The 18,084-nt window shown below is 34.5% G+C and overlaps 1 protein-coding gene across 1 annotated transcript in view; it reads left to right on the forward strand.

The window, feature by feature from the left end:
* ARID2 (AT-rich interaction domain 2) overlaps nt 1–18,084 on the forward strand; it is a 248,418-nt gene that overhangs the window by 176,243 nt on the left and 54,091 nt on the right. The window contains exons 7-11 of the mRNA XM_069094245.1: nt 12,946–13,012; nt 13,099–13,349; nt 13,724–13,820; nt 13,906–14,115; nt 17,307–17,474. Of these exons, the coding sequence (XP_068950346.1) occupies nt 12,946–13,012; nt 13,099–13,349; nt 13,724–13,820; nt 13,906–14,115; nt 17,307–17,474 (793 nt within the window). The remainder of the gene's footprint in view (nt 1–12,945; nt 13,013–13,098; nt 13,350–13,723; nt 13,821–13,905; nt 14,116–17,306; nt 17,475–18,084) is intronic.

Here is an 18,084-nt window from a genome sequence, read left to right on the forward strand (position 1 = left end):
CGGGGTGCTGACCTTTTTCCCCCGAACAAGGTAAACGATATATGTCTGACTGATTAAAGTAAGCTTGTTAACCCATTTTGAGTTGCTTTCCTTTAACAAAGCATATCCAAGAACCTGTATTGCTAGCAGCCACCCTGGGAACGCTGGGGTGCTTGCTGCTACAGTATGCCAGTCCTTTCACCATCCTGTTCTCCCTCCTTTTATATGCTCTGCTTTAATGTACTCTCTAAAACATGGTTCTCAGAACTGAACACATGGTATTACTTTTGTGTTCTGATCTGGAGACAGTATGATGGCACTATTTTCTGTTGTTTGTGTTAATGCAATCTATGAATACATTTAATTTTTGCGGTCTGTCACAATATATATTGAGCTTTCAGTCCACCAAAAATCCCAAATGTCCAGCCCTAAATCAGTTTTGCTGTGTTAGGATGTCATACATCCTCTGTATCGCTTCTTCAAAAAAACCCACATGTATTACTTTACCTTTATCCACTTCACTTTTTATCATATTAGCTTTTGCTTATTGTTCTACCCTATCAAGACATTTTTGAAACCTGATTCTTTTATTATAAACTACATCTGTGAAATCTTTAAAACTTGACAAGATTCTCCAAACTAAATCAGCCTTGACACTGAGTAACTTCAATGTAAGGGTAGGTATGGAGAACATAGCAAAATATGTCTGGGAAAATACTAATTGATGACATAAAGTTGGAGACCAAAGACTTATGAACTCTTCTGAAACCTCATGACTACATACCAATAGTTACTTCAAGAAGTGAGTTAGAATATGCTGGACATAGCAGCCACCAAAAGACATGAAAAGTGAAATTATTTCTTAACAGAAAAAAAAATTGAACAACCGGTTACAGATTTAACAGTTATTTAAGAATAATCTTCATGTGTTCAGATTGTTAGAAGAAAGATAAAAATTTGAAGTTAGGATAAAATGGGAAAAGGTTATAGCATAGTTAAAGAATTTCCAAATGGGTCTGTTTAAACAAGTTGTTGACTCTAAGTTGAGATATGAAGAAAAACAAACTTTAAAGAAGTTTCACACATAGAAAACAATCATCTCAAAGAGTAGGCAGAAACTTCCTTAGAAGACTCAATCAGCAAGTATTTACAAGCACTAGGGATGTGAAGACAAAAATGAACACTTCCTGGCAGAGTTTATATTCTATTGTGGGGAACAACGTTTATAGATATATTTATAATAAAGTAAATTTTGGGGTGGGAAGGCACTAGCACAGAAGTAGGAAAGGTCTTATGTAGGAGGTGGAAGTTGAGCCGAGCTTTGAAGGAAGCTAGAGATTTTAAGAGTCAGAGGTGGCAAGGTAGAGCATTTTGGAACAGGGCCACAAACAGCAGGGAAATGGAATGTCTGTGTGTGTGGAGCAAGCATAGACCACTAAGTCAGTAAAGAATGTGCAGTATAGCTGGAAAGGATTCTAAGGGCTAGATTATAAAGGGCTTTATTTTTGTTTTAAAAGTCATGTGTTTTTATTTCAGCCATATTTATCAGTGTATTTCTTCCTGTCCCCCTCCTTGCCATCCCTTATGAAAAATAATAAAGAGGGGGGAAAAGCTGATAAATGAATCTAATGGAATCTAAGCTGATGAAATAATCAGCTTGTGCACTGTTCAACACTACTGGCTTCCTACCTCTTCAAAGAAACAAAGGGGCTGGGAATGGCAGTAGGGGACTCTCTCATAAAGGCTTTTAAATATCAGACAGAAGTGTTTGTATGACTATAACATTGTAAACCCAGATGAGGAGGATTTTACTCTCAATAAGAAGAGGGACGTTCAGAAAAATGGAGGCTTTGGAGATAAAGATGAGTCGTCTTCTGGTGAAGTAATATCTTAGTGAAGACTACCACTTATTAGGCTGTAAGTTAATTTGCAATGAATTATAGGGGACTCATTTAAAAATCACATAAACATAGAAATTAGAACTTTAAGATATGATAATTTTGGCCTTCAAATACATTATATTAATATAGTATAGCAGTCCACCTTGTTTTGTAGTGTTAACTCTGGTAAGGACAATTGGTCTCATAACCTTAGAGTTTGTCAAGATATTTTGTTCCACATAATATTAGATGATCTATTTTTAGAATTTTCAGTCAGGGCTTATTAAAATGTCCATTTAATTCTGCTTTTAAGGTCTTCTTAGATGCCTGTTAAAATATTTTTAATCTATTAAATATTTCAATTGAATTCTTATATTTAAACAGTTATTTTTAATAAGTTTAGTACAATTTTTCCTGTGTAAATTTTACTTCACATTGTGATTAACTATATGGAAAAATTCACTTCCCTATTTTTATAATGATGTAATAAATAAATGATTTCCTTTTTGGTGCACCTGTAAATTTAAAATTTATCAAATAATAATGTACTTTGTAAATATGTGAAGTAAATCATGCTTTTGATGTTGAAACAAAAAAATATAGAGGATGATGTTGGAAGGATTATAAACTATGGTATCCCACAAAATAATGGAAAACAAATGAACAGAAAGCAAACCTATAGAGAATATTGCATGAGATGGAGCTAAATCAAATAATCCTTAGGTCACTTGCAGATAAAACAAGAAGGAATGATAACAAAAAGGAATTGAGATGCATCAGATCTGCAGACCTTATTGTAGTGATCTTTTCTCCATGGGACTATAGGAGCACATTTGAACTTTACTTAGAATTTGATTTACAGAAGTTACAGCAGCAGTTAAGGGAAAGAAGTGAAAAAGAGTAGCCATAATAGTCAAATAAATATAGAAGCAATCTGGGCTGGTTGCAACACAAAAGATTACAAGAATTATCAAAATATTTGAAAGAGAGGAAGATTCTCAAATAATGGAAATCTTTAAGAATGTTGTTTTCTGTACATTGGCAACATCTTGGATGAAAGCATATGAAGACCAATAACACACACAGTCAGGTGAAAGAGTGCTGGCTTCGTGTCATCAGGTTAAATCATTAATCCTCCTTGGAGCTGACTCTTCACATCTGTAAAATGTTGATTGGACTAGGTGGCCTTGCAAAAAGCCCTATTTCTAGATAATTACATAGGAGAATGCTCCTGTGATCCCTTTGGATTATGGATTGTTGATTTTTTTAAATGCATTCATTTGATAAAATAAAATGTAATTTTAATGGCTTTCATAATTTTAGACATGTTAAAATTATACAAGATTCTGTAACATGATCATTGAAATCACTTTTCTCAATGATTTGTGAAGTATTGATATCAAGCATAATATGAAAAAAAATTATCAGTCAACAAGCATCTGTTAAAAGCCTACTGTGTTCCAGGCACTGTTTTATGTACTAAGGAAATAAAGATTCCTGATCTTCTATCCCATTGAGGAGATAACAGTTCACATATAAATGTGTACAGAATAAATAAAAAAATAAATTTAGGGTAGTTGAGGAGGTAGTATACTATCAGTTTGGATAAGGAAAAGTTGGTACTTGCAGTCAGTGATAGATTCTCTAAGGTGCAGTTGAGGAGTGAATGTATTCCAGGCATGGGGGATAGTCATTGTTAGAGTATAGAGATAGAGGAAGAATACTCTATATGAAGAAAAGGGAGAAACCAAGTTTTCCTGAACTGTATAGGAAGGGTAATAATTACTTAAAATGTTTGCCAGTATCATGGAAGATATGATATCAAGTAAACAAATCCCCTGTTGATCCTGAAGTTCTCCAGTGGAATAGATGACATCCTATGAATTGCATCTTGCCCTGAAACACTACAAAACCTCCTTAGTGGAATCTGCAGTAAAATGAAAGAGATTAGTTAGACAATGAAAAAATAAATTGGATGAAAATCATATATTCTCCATGACGTGCTTCTGAATCAGCAGCCCATTGAGTTAGTTAATCTTTGGGTATGTGTATGAGTGACTGACAAACAGAATCAATGAGTTATGCCAATAATTAAGTAGAAGTATTATTTAAATGCCTTCTTTGTGTCAACACCATTTTTGGCCCTGAAGTACAAAGACAAAAATGAAATAGTGTTGCCCTCAAGGAGTTTCCATTCCACTGGGGAGAGATAGATATATGCATAGATCGGGAGAGGCAAAATGATATATTTTTTTTGAGGTTAGGGAACTGGTAAGTGGCAGGAAATGAAAAAAGGAATTATGTATAAAAGGTGGTGCATGTCCTGAATCTTCAAAAAAAAAAAATCATTCTAAGAATCAGGAGAGAAAAGATTGCATTCTTGGGATGGGGGATAGCCAGTGTAAAGAACAGTAAGGTGGATAGAATATTGTGAATAGCAGGAAGTTGTCCAGTGTGGCTGTACTGAGTCCAGGAGTAATGTGAGGGGACTAATATTTAAGGTTGAAAGGGTAGATTGAACCCCGGTTGTAAAGGGTTTTAACTGCCTAACAGGAGGTTTTATTTCATCCTGAAAGTAATGAGATCCACTGGAATTTTTTGAATAGGAAAGTACATAGTTAGACTTGCACTTTAGGTAAATCACTTTGACAAGTGTGTGGAGAATGGGTTAGAGAAGAATGAAACTTGAGGCAAGGAGTTAAGTTGGAAGACTGGTGATAGGAAAAATAAGAGGTAATGAGGGCCCAAACTAAGTTGGTAGCAGAATGGGTAGAGTGATAGGAATAGAAAGCTAGAGAAGGTTGTGAAGATAAATAAAAATATTTTAAGTGGGATAAGAGTGAGACTAGGCAGTCTTAAGATGACACCGAGATTATCAACCCCGGATGACTAAAAAAATAATAATTCTCTTGATAGGAATTGGGACATTTGGAGAGACAGTATGTAGTTTATGGTAGTGTAGGGTAGGATTCAAGAAAACCTAGGTTCTGTTCCTGCAGCTTGATACATACTATGTTACTATGCAAGTCACTTAACCTTTTTTTGCCCTCTAGGCAACTCTCTAAAAACCCTAAGTTGGAGAGCCAAGGCCAGTTTGAATGAGTAGAGCTACCTTATAAATAATTCTCTCCCTGCCTCATCTCCCCCAGTAAAATCACAGGTCCAGTTCCCACCCAACTGCTCCACATGCCCCTAAACAGGGAAGGTCAGAAAAGAGGTGGGCGTCAGAGCTAATGATTACTTATTTGGATATGTTGTGTTTGAGATACTTACCAATTGGAAATGTCTAGAAATAGGCAGTTGGTAATGTAGGACTGGAGCTCAGGACTAGGACTGGATTTGAGATTTATCTGTATAGACCTGATTATTTCAGAAACAGAACAGAGCTGGCACAATTATTGGAGCACGGTATGGAAGAAGATCCAACAAAGTATAAGAAACAAGTAGGAGAAGCCAGAGAGAGGAGTAACTTGATAACCCAAAGAAGGCAGAGTATCAAGGAAGAGCAGGTGATCAACAGTATCAAATGTTTCATAGAGGTCTTCAGCCTCCACATTCATGCCAGACTAAGGATTCCACCCCGTGACCTTGGGCTCTGATTGATAAGCACTTTCCGATATTTTGATCTGTCTCATACTATACCACCTTTGGGCTGCTTCCATGTCATGCTGCTGTGCTCTTACCTTTTCCTCTTTTCTCCTTGCCAAACTCTAGCTCAGAGAACAGTTATCAGATCAATATTACTGTTCCTAGCAAGGACTTCTCCATTAATTATACCATCCAGTCATTATTCTCTCTATCAAATATTATTTCCTTCCCACTATTGAGTGTTGTTTCCCCTCTTGGAATGTGAGGACCTTGAGGGCAGAGACAGCCTTACTTGAATTTGTATTTCCAGTGCTTAGCACAGTTCTTGGCAAGTTGCTTAACAAATAGTTTTTCAATCATTCATTCATTCATTCATTTGATATAATTAGACTTGAATTTCATTTGGGAAATTGTACAGTGTTGTCAGTTAAACTATAATCCAAATGCCATTTGGAAGACAGGTAACAGGGTAATAGGATTTAGCATGTTAGGAATATTGTCATGTTAGTGGGAATTGATATAGAAAAAACAACCTACATTATGCATAACCATTAAATGATGTGAGTCAATCAGCAAAAACGAGAGATAGCTGAAATGACATATTTGTACCTCCAAAGAATAGGAAAAACCAAAGGAGGTCTTCTAGTCCATTTGCTGTATTTTGCTTAGACAATTTGTGAAAAGAACTAGGCAAGGTTCATATTGGGTAAGAAAGCATGGATGGATTGTTATTGTACCTGTGAAAGGATAAATCCATACCAATGACCTCATAAATTCATTTAAAAATAAACTTCTATTCAGTATCAAATAAAATGATTTAAAAAACTTTTTTTGTAATTCTTTATATAGTACATTCTGTTTTCCTTTGAGGATAGGAAATTGGATCACAACTTGAAAATTGGAAAGGACATCAGAGACCATTTTGTATTTCAATTAAAGGCCTGCACTTGAGGACCTAGAGAGCCACATGTGGCCCATGAGGCTGCAGTTTCCCCACCCCTGATTCATACAGTATTGTTGTTACTGAGTATAGTGGTCTGGTTCTGCTCATTTCACTTTGTGTCAGTTCATATAAGACCATGTTTTTCTGGAATTCTCTTGTTCATTTCTTATAGCACAGTAATATTCCCTTATAATCCTATGCCACTTGTTCAGCCATTCACCAATTGATAGGCATCACCTCATGTTTCCCCCTTCTTTGAATATCTTTGGGTTATAGTTCTAGTAGTATGGTATTGCTAGATGAAAGGGTATGCAGTTTGGTTGCCCTTTGGTCATAGTTCCAAATTGCTTTCTAGAATGGTCGGACCAGTTCACAACTCCACCAACAGTGCATTTAGTGGCCCAATTTTCCAACATTAATTATTTTCCTTTCCTGTCATATTAGCCAGTTTGATAGGCATGGGATGGTAGCTCAGAGTTGTTTTAATTTGCATTTCTCTAATCAATAATGATTTAAAGCATTTTTACATGAATATAGATTTAATTTCTTCTTCTGAAAACTGTTAGTATCTTTTGACTGTTTATCACTTGGGGATGATTTGTATTCTTATACATTTGAATCATTTATATATTTGAGAAATGAGATGTTTTTTTTCAGAGATAACTTGCTGTAAAAATGGGTTTCCCAGCTTTCTACTTTCCTTCTAGTCTTAGTTCCATTGGTTTTAAAACTTTTTAAATTTAACATAATCACAATTGTCCATTTTACATCTTATCATGCTCTCTATCTCTTGTTTGGTCCTAAATTCTTCCCTTCCTAGATCTGGCAGGTAAACTATTCCTTGCTCTCTTAATTTGCTTATGGCATCATCCTTTATGTGTAACTCATGTATACATTTTGATCTTATCTTGGTATACAGAGTAAGATGTTGATCTATGCCTAGTTTCTGCTATACCATTTTCAAGTTTTCCCAGCAGTTTTTGTCAGATAGTGAGTTATTATCCCAGAAGCTGGAGTATTTGGGTTTATCAAACACTCAATTTCTATGGCCATTTACTACTCAGTCTTGTGTGCCTGTTCTGTTCTACTGATATACCACTCTACTTCTTAGCACCAGATAGTTTTAATGTTAGCACTTTATAATACAGTTTGAGATCTGACATGGCTATGCCATCTTCCTTCACATTTTTTTCATTAATTCCATTGATATTATAGACCTTTTGTTCTTCCAGATGAATTTTGTTATTGTTTTTCCTAGTTCTATAAAATAATTTTTGGAAGTTTGATTAGTATGACACTGAATAAGTAAATTAATTTAGGTAGAATTGCCATCTTTATTACATTGGCTAAGCCTACTCACAAGAAATTAATATTTTCCCAGTTGTTTAGATCTGACTATTTGTGTCAAAAGTGTTTTGTAATTGTGTGTATATAGTTCCTGGGTTTGTCTTGACAGGATGACTCCTAAATATTTCATATTGTTTACAGTTATTTTATTTTTGGAGGGAAGTTGGGGTTAAGTAACTTGCCCAAGGTCACATGGCTAGTTTTTTTTGCATGTGTGTTAAGTGTCTGAGTCCGGATTTGAACTCAGGTCCTCCTTACTCCAGGGCCAGTGCTCTATTCACTGTGCCAACTAGCCTCCCCTCTACAGTTATTTTAAAAGGAATTTCTTTTTCTCTTGCTGCTAGATTTTGTTGGCAGTATATAGAAATGCTGATGATTTATGTGGGTTTATTTTGTATCATGCAACTTGTTGAAGTTGTTAATTATTTCAATTAGTTTTTTAGTTGATTCTCTAGGATTCTCTAAGTATACCATCATATCATCTGCAAAGAGTAATAGTTTTGTTTCCTTGTTGCCTATGCTTTGTCCTTCAATTTTTTTTTTTGGATTGCTATAGTTAGCATTTATAGGACAATACTGAATAATAGTGGTAATAATGGACATTCTTACTTCACCCCTGATCTTATTGGGAAGGGTTTTAGCTTATTCTCATTACAATAATGCTTGCTGATGCTTTTAGATAGATACTGTTTATCATTTTAGTAAAAGTTCCTTTTATTTCTGTGTTCTGTAAGTGTTTTTAATAGGAATAGCTGCTGTATTTTGTCAGACCTTTTCTGCATCTTTATAATTTCTGTTTGTTTTGTTACTGATATGGTCAATCATGCTGATTGTTTTCCTAATATTGAACTAGTCCTACATTCCTGGTATAAATCCCACCTGGTCATAATGTATAATTCTTGTGACATATTGTAGTAATCTAATATTCAGGGAAATTGGTTTATAATTTTCTTTCTCTATTTTGCTTCTTCCTGGTTTAGATATTAGCACCATATTTGTGCCATAAAAGGAATTTTGTAGGACTCCTTTCTTATTCTAAAATGAGGTTATTTATTCTTTTCCTCTTCTGTTCATCTGGGCAATAAATATCCATTTCACTTAGATTGTCAGATTTATTAGCAAAGTTGGCATCTAAATATTGGGCAAAATGGCACCTAATTATTGGTTTAATTTATTTTTCATTTGGTGGTAAATTAGCTTTTTTCATTTTTGATACCAGTAATAGGGTTTTCTTTCTTTTTTAAAAAATCAAATTAACTAATGCTTTATCTATTTTTTTGTTGGGCTGTTGTATGTATGTATGTGTGTGTATATGTATGTATGTATAAATACAGCTCCAATTTTATTAATTAGCTCAGTGGTTTTTTAACTTTCAATTTTATTAATCTTTACTTTGATTTTCAGGAATTTTAATTTGGCATTTAATTGAGGATTTTAAATTCTTTTTCTAGCTTTTTAAATTTTATGTCCACTTAATTGACCTGTTCTTTCTCTGTTTTATTCTTGTAAGCATTTAGAAATATAAAATTTCCCCTATATACTGCTGTGTTGTTTTCATTGATGAAATTATTGATTGTTTCTATGATTTCTTCATTCTTTAGGAATATATTATTTAGTTTCCATTTAATTTTTTAATTTGTCTTTGCATGGTCTTTTATTAAATATGATTTTATTACATCATGATCTAAAAGGATTTCATTTAGTATTTCTGCCTTTGTACATTTCAATGTGAAGTTTTTATGCCCTAATACATGGTCATTTTTTGTTTAGGTACCATGTACTGCTCAGAAAAAGGTGTTTCCTTTCTATCCTATTTCAGTTTTTTCCCAGAGATTTGTCATATCTAACTTTGCTAAAATTCTGTTCACCTCCTTAATTTCTTTCGTGTTTATTTTGTGGTTAGAGTTATATCTAGTTCTGATGGGGGAAAGTTAAAGTCCCCCATTAGTATATTTTTACTGTTGATTTCTTCCTATAACTCATTTAACTACTTTAGAATTTTGGATGTTTTACCATTTGTAGTATTATATGTTTAGTATTGATATTGCTTCATTGTCTATGGTACCTTTTTAGCAAAACCTAGTTTCCTTTTCTTTTTAAATTAGATCTATTTTTGTTTTTGCTTTGTCTGAGATCATAATTGCTATCCCTGCTTTTTTTCCCTTAAACTGAAACATAATAGATTCTTCTCCAGCCTTTAACTTTACTCTTTTACCTTTACACTGTATGTGTCTCTGTGCTCCAAATGTGTTTCTTGTAAACAACATATTGTAGGGTCCTTTTATTTTTTTAAAATACACTCTGCTTTCTGTTTCCGTTTTATGGGTGATTTCATCCCATTTATATTCATGGCTATGTTTGCTAAAATACTTTTCTCTCTCTCCTTTCATCCTTTGTTTCTTCACCAGTGTTTTTCTTCTGATCGCCTCCTCCCTCAATCTGTCCTTTCATATCAGCTCACCCAATTTTCTTATCCTCCTATTTCCTTATATGGTAAGATTGATTTTTATACCAGTGTGTGTGTGTATGTGTGTGTGTGTGTGTGTGTGTGTGTGTGTGTGTGTTATTCCCTCTTTGAGATGCATCCGGTGAGATTAAGGTTCAAGCAGTGCTCACCCCCTCTCCATTCTTCTCTTTCATTGTAATACCGTGTTTCCCCGATAATAAGACCTATCCCGAAAATAAGCCCTCCTCTTACTGTGTAAGATTCCTCTAAAATAAGCCCTCCCCCGAAAATAAGCCCTATTGAGATTGCTACTGTAGTGAAGGTGATCCCCTGCGCTACACGCTACATTATGGTACCCTCTGTATGCACCGTCCTCCCCCCCCGTGAAACACATGCCGCGCTCCGAGCTGCATCCAATCAGAGCTGCAGCAGTGAGCACGTCATCCTGTTCTTTATTGAATTCATTATTGAATAAAGGTACATTTTTTTGTTCACATTTACCTGTTTATTAAAATTGCTGTCAATGTTCATTAAAATAAGCCCTCCCCTGAAAATAAGCCCTCTGGTGTTTTTCTGTCCAAAAATAATAATAAGACAGTGTCTTATTATCGGGGAAACACGGTAGGTCTACCTCACATCTTCATGTGATATAATTTACCCTATTCTACTTCCTCCTTCCCTCTTCTCCCAGTTGAATCTTCTTTCTTAATTCTTAATGAACATTTTTATGCCATCCCATCAAAGTCAACTTATACCTTTACTTTCTGTCTGCATCTATGTATAAGTCTTCTAACTGCCCTTATAGAGATAGGGTTTTTAAGACGGGCTGCAGGGCCTCTGTTGATGATCTGTGTGCTGGGGCTATGGGCCTCCCACTGATTTGCCTGGACACTACCTATGCTGTGACGTGTTTTCTTTTTGCCCAAATGAGACAGACCTTTATGCAGTCCTAAATTATCTTGGACTGGAAAATCGTTGTACCCCATCTTTTTGTGGGTTTTGTCACTCCAGAATTTGTTTGAGTTGTGATTTAAAGTTGTTTCAAGGGGAATTGAGAAGACCTCGAGCTTTTCTCCACCATCTTGTCTCCATCTCTAGAATTTCATTCTTAAGAGCTTTCCATATCTTCTAGACTGACTTCTGTAGCAGGGTGTTAGCAAACCTGTTTTAAAAAGTGTATTTTTTCATAATTGTATTTAAATACAATTTGTTTCTTTTGGAAGTCTGTGCATTTAAAAATATTCTGCCGAGGGGTTTATGGACTTTCCTAGGCTATCAGAGGGTTCAGTGACTTCAAAAAGGGTATGGAATTTTAGTCCTTTTAGTTAAAGGGTACTACCTGTCCTTTTTCTGAACACTTTCAAATGTGCTTTAAAAATTTTTAGGGTACACATTATCCTCTTACTAACTTTCTTGTCTGCATCATAAATTCTAGACTAGATGGTCACTTTCTCCCAGGATTCCTTTTTTTTTTAAACCACTGAAACTATTTCCTTTTTACTGGTGAATATCATATCCAGGATATAATTTTGCTCTAAATTTTTCCTAAACTTTTGTAGGACAGAATTATGATTAAGTCAAGACAAATAATTATTAGCTCTTTTGCTTTTTGTGGAGAGAACTGATGTCCAGATTATTAGAGCTCCATGTTTTCCACTATTGCTAAAATACACTTCTCTTTCTCTCTTTCATGGCTCTGTGCAATCAATAACTTTATCAGTTTCCTGAACATTCATCTATTTCCTGTTTTTGACCAAGTGTTCTGTCATATACTCTAGTGTCATTATTGCTCTGTTAATCATTAACCAGATGTTTTCTGTAATGATTCCCATTCTGGTTCCTGGATTTCGTTACATAAATATGTCTTCTAAATTAAGATGCCTCTCTCCAATTTACCTGTATTGTTTCTTTTGAATGTAATTCAATTTATTAAAAGATTTTTAGAATGCCTTACTATTGATACTGGTAATCATCGTATTGGCTAAAGCTCAGTAAATCTGTTTAATAGAGATCTGGTTATTAGTACATCAGATAATATTCATTTATATAATTATTCATATCCTATATTTCTTATGTATTTACAGTTGGAGAAGATATTTTAAATATCGGGAATATTGTTTTAACTGATAATTTGCTATTCTTTACTAAAAGTACTGTATTTCAATGATATTTATACAAAATAGACATCTAAAAATTATCTTTAGAAAGTGAATAACTGTAACTATTAAATTGTTAATATTTGTTGATTTGAAAAGCATATAGACATTTTAAAAATTCTAAATTGACTTTGAAAGTAATTATTTTCTTGAACTTTATTTATATAGATATACTTTATGGAATATAGGTATATTTTCATTTTTTTATTTTTAACAAAAACAAATTATTCATTGATTCTGTAGAATTGCAGAATTTCAATGTAGAAGAATAATTTGCTTTATAATTCTTAATCTAGTCTTACCTATTTGTCAATAATGGTGATGTGTAATGGATAGTCATACAACATATTCCATAGAAAGGAAAGGTTCTCAAAGGTTCTTTGAGATTGTGCATTTAAGGTACAAAGATTAAGCTTTAGAAAAATTATTACTAAATTATTATTAAATCCCTTTCAGCAATAGGAAACAAAGCATTCTAGTATGTATTTACAAACTTAGAATCAGATCAAATACATGCTTTAAAGCATTCACAAATGATTGTATCGTTGATTTAAAAAAATCACATTTCAGAAGTTGAAAATAATTCATTTTAAAATCTCTTTTCAGTTTTGGAAAGATATTGTGGATGATAATGAAGTACGAGATCTAATTTCTGACAAAAACAAATCTCAAGGTGAGTTAGCAGATGTCAAATAATTAAATGTTTTTCTGTAATCAGTAGGAAAATGTACATCTAAAATTAATATTTTTCTGTCACAGAAAATACATCAGGAGAATGGATTTGGGAATCTTTATTTCATCCACCCCGCAAGCTGGGCATTAACGATATTGAAGGACAGCGAGTACTGCAGATAGCAGTGATTTTGCGAAATCTTTCCTTTGAGGAGGGCAACGTTAAGCTTCTGGCAGCTAATCGCACTTGTCTTCGTTTCCTCTTACTTTCTGCTCATAGTCATTTTATTTCTTTAAGACAATTGGGGCTTGACACTTTAGGAAATATTGCAGCAGAGGTAAGGACTATCTAGATGAAGGAAAAGCATTTTTTATATACCTCTGTTGGTTCTGGACTTTTAACCTTATCAATATGTGATTTAAAATAAGTATATTAACCTTGCTTAAAATTCATAAGAAAAGGCAGGAGGAAAAGGGAATAAAAATTTTTACTCTTGGAATTTTACAGAAAGAAAGAAGCTAAACTAAGGGTATTTAAGTATATGAAGTTTTTATAAATGGCATTTCCATTCTAACAATTATATATTTCATTACCACTGTTTAATAAATTTTAAGTATTTTTTGACTTTTATTCTGAATTATAGACTTTTTATAAAACACGTAAAAGGTAATACATAATTTACTTGGAGATTTTTTTGTTTTGTTTTTCCAGCTTCTTTTGGATCCTGTTGATTTCAAAACTACTCATCTAATGTTTCATACTGTTACAAAATGCTTAATGTCAAGAGATAGATTTTTAAAAATGAGAGGTAAATACCTATTTGCATACCTAGCCAATTTTTTAATATCAGAAATTTGCTTATTCTTTATTAAAAATACATATGTATTTTTCAGGCATGGAAATTTTGGGAAATCTTTGCAAAGCAGAAGATAATGGTGTTTTAATCTGTGAATATGTGGATCAGGAATCTTACAAAGAGATCATTTGTCATCTCACTTTGCCTGATGTATTACTTGTAATTTCAACTCTTGAGGTGCTATATATGCTCACAGAAATGGGAGACGTTGCTTGCACAAAAATTGCAAAAGTGGAAAAGAGCATAGGTAAGATTCAACCTGGAACACACAAACTGGTTTCTTTTTTTGGCCCAAGAATATTTGTCTTGGCAAAATATTAGGAAAGTCATATTACTTTGGGTTTAATTTTTGGGAAAAGAGGAGGTATATTAGTCTTCTTAGAGACCTATTTCCATTGCTTTTATTATGACCTAGATTTACTTACTTTGTGGTATGTACAGAAATGGTTAAGTGTCATAGGCTGGTGCACAGGTTTCATCTTCCAGGAAGTTGGGGAATTGGTAGCAAAATAATTTTTCCTGTCTTTTTTTTTTTGGGGGGGGGGCTGGTTATTAGACATGGATTTGAAATTGATAAACGTTTCGGCAATACCACTACTATGTTTGTATACCCCAAGGAAGTAAAAAATGAAAGAGAGGATCCACTATATCAAAATACTTGTAGCAAAACTGCAGTAGTAGGGGAAAAAACAACCTAGAAACAAATTGGGAATGATTAAAAAAACTGGTATATGATTGTAATAATAAACTACTATTATTATTTTTTAAAATGATGATTGTGATTGATACATTGAAGAACACAGAAAGTTTTCTGAACTGATACAGAGTGAAGTAAGCAGAACCAATACAGCAATATATATACAACTACAATAATGTAAATGAAACTATATTCTTGCCAGTAGAGTTGGCAAATTAAGGAAGCCAAGTATATTCAGCCATTTTGCTGATCCATTTTACCTCTTTTTGTTTGTTATGAGAGGTAGGTCAGTATGTGTGCTTGATGCGGGGGGAGGGGGGGGAAAGAAAATATATTAGGAAATAATTGCTACAAAATGTTTTTGATAACTGAAATATTGACAATCCTGCTTTTTACCCCTATTTGGGAGGGTGATGGTTATCATTCTTAAATGTGATATACATATTTATGTTCTCTATCCTTAACAGGGTCCTCATTGCAGCCGGGAAATCCTTTTATTTTTCCCTAATTGATTTCCTATCTCATTCCCTACTGAAGTTATTCTAAATCTTCTTTTCCTTCTTGAAGTTCACCATATCCTTTCCCTTGACCCCCTCAGCTCAGGACCTTGCCTTCTTATTTTAAAGAAATGTAAAAGATTCAGTGTGCCTCATCTCAAAACCCTTTGACTTATCTCCCACTCTCTCTTCCTTTCCCCTAGTCTCTGAGTGGTGTTCCTTATCTTTAAGGATGATCTCACTGTATCTGCACTTTAATCTCATCCCCTTGCATCTTTTCCAGCAGATGGCATCTCCCCTCTCCCATATCAATCTTTTAGCTGTCAATTAGTTCTTTTCTTCCTACCTTCAGAGGTACAACTCTCCCCCATACTTGAAAAAGTGCTCCTAAACCCCACCTTTTCACAGTGAAGCTTCTTGGGAAAGTTTATATTCACTGCTGCCACTTCTTCTACTCTAACCTACTCCTTAATCCTTTGTAATCAGGGTTATTACTTTATCACTCTACTGCATTTGACCCCTTCAAAGCTACTAGTGATCTCTTAATGGCCAAATCTGACTTTTTTTCTCAAGTCTTTAGTTTTCTTGACCTTTTTCCCTTATTTGGTGGCACAGTGAATAGAATTCACTGGAATTCAGTAATACCTGAGTTCAAATCCTGATTCAGAGAGTTACTAGCAGTGTGACTCTGGGCAAGTAACTTAGCTGGTCCTTTATTTTCCTCATCTGTAAAATGACTAGCACCTACTTCCTGTGGTTGTGAGGATAAAATGAGATAATATTTGTAAAGCACTTTGCAAACTTCAAAGTACTACATAAATGTTTCTACTACTACTGCAGTGCTGCTACCACCACCACCTCTTTCCTCTCAGAGTTTTCATGATAATGCTCTCCTAACTGTCTGCACCCCATCCTTCTCAGTTTTCTTTGCTGATTCATCATCTATATCACACTCCCTGATTGGTGGGTATTTCCCAGGGTTCTTTTCTGGCTCTACTTCTCTCTATTTGTACTTTCAGTGCTTGTAGGACTCACAGAGATCAGTATCCAATCCCAATCTTTTCCCCAAGCTTCACTCCTTAATTCCCATATTTCCTACTGGATGTCCTGGAGACATCTTCAGCTTAACATGCCTCAAACTGAACTGTCTTCCTTCCCCCAAATCTTCTACTCTTCCAGTATTTGTGAAAGGCATCACTATTCTTCCAGTTTCCCAGGTTTGTAATTTTGGAATTATCCTGGACTCCTCACTTTTCTTCACTTTATATATCCATTTTTATCTTCATAACAACTCTCACTTCTGACCCCTTCTCTCCACTCAAACAGCTGTCATCTTCATTCAAGCCCTCCTTACCCACAATGGCCTTGTAGCCTCAAGTCTCTCACCATTCCGGTGCATCCTCTACACTGCTACCAAATTAATTTTCTTTATTCACATATGTGACCATATAACTCCCTTACTCAGCCAATTTGAGTGCCACGCCCCCCCAATCATATATATGGACATATATGTGTGTGTAAATACATAAAATTATATCAACTTTTCTGTTTATTACTTAAGTCCTTGAATCATCTAGCCCGGTCTGTTTTTTAAGCCTCATTGGACATTATTCCTCCTCCCACACATTGTGATCTAGCCAGACTGGACTTGGTAGTTGATGGTGTTCCATATTCATGACCCTCCATCTCCTGTCTGCTGTCTCCACCTCACACTCCCTCATCCCTGTGAGATGATTTAATGACTTTCTGTGTAAATATTTGTATCTATATATTTATTACCTCCAAACTTACTTTGTATATATATTCTAATGAACATTCCAACTCCAACCCACCCCCATTCAAATATAAACTGTTTCTGAGTAGTGATGGTTTAATTCTTTTTGCTTATATTTTCAGCTTCTAACACATAATAGATGCTTAATGATTGACTAATTCTTTAATCTAGAAAGGAACATAGTATAGTAGAAACTGCTAGATTTGGAGTTAGAAGGAATGACTTGTAGTCATTACTCCAATACTTAATAGCCGTGTGGTTGTGGGAAAGCCACTTGTCTGAGACTTCATTTTCTCATCTGTAAAGAGAGCATGGTAGTACTTTCACTACCTCTGTTACTTGTGAGGAAATTCTTTTTAAACTGTAGTACTTAAAACTCAAAATGTACAGTCTCTGTGTGTTTTTGAAAATTAAAATACATTATAAATGTTTTATGAAACTGAAAGTATTTTTTTAATTTAATGTTTCAGATATGTTAGTGTGTCTAGTTTCTATGGACATCCAGATGTTTGGATCTGAAGCACTAACTGCGGTAAAACTTGTTGAGCATCAGAGCTCTAACCACCAGGTTTTATCAGAAATCAGGCCACAGGCAGTAGAGCATGTTCAAACCCAGAACCATGTAGCAACTGTGCCAGGTTAGTATTTTCAATAAAAATTGCTTTTTTATACTATTTTCTTCAATGCTTCAAGAATATGTGATTTTTATCAGTGTTATTACTTCTTCCACTAATGTACATCATAACACCTTTATGCCTTAGTATATGCTTTCTTCATGATTTGCTGTTTTAAAAAAATTATCACTTGCTGACCAGCCCTCCAGTGATATAACTCTCTTTACTTATATATCCTAGCTTTCCAATGACAGTTACAGTCCTTCATTAGATTCTTTAAAAACCATTCCAGTTTAATCTTTCAGATCTTCCCGAGCTTGTATTCCATTGGCTCAGCTTTTGAAAACACGTCATGATGAGGCATCCAAGTAGAACTTTAGCAGCAGGATGAGTAATGTCACATTTAAATAAATAGATCTCCCTCAGTATAGACAGTAGTTGTGGTTTAGGAAGTTAGACTGCCAGGCCCGCTTCTTAATAATTTTTCCAAAGTTTTTTTCTTTTTTTTTTCTTTTTGGAGGGCAATTGGGGTTAAGTTAGTTGCCCAAGGTCACATGGCTAGTTTTTGTGTTAAGTGTCTGAGGTCAGATTTGAACTCTGGTCCTCCTGACTCCAGAGCCGGTGCTCTATTCAC

The sequence above is a fragment of the Petaurus breviceps genome, unplaced genomic scaffold, assembly GCF_028583685.1.
Source record: "Petaurus breviceps papuanus isolate PSGF00001 unplaced genomic scaffold, PetGlider_PUasm1.0 216, whole genome shotgun sequence".
NCBI classification, from domain to species: Eukaryota; Metazoa; Chordata; class Mammalia; order Diprotodontia; family Petauridae; genus Petaurus; species Petaurus breviceps.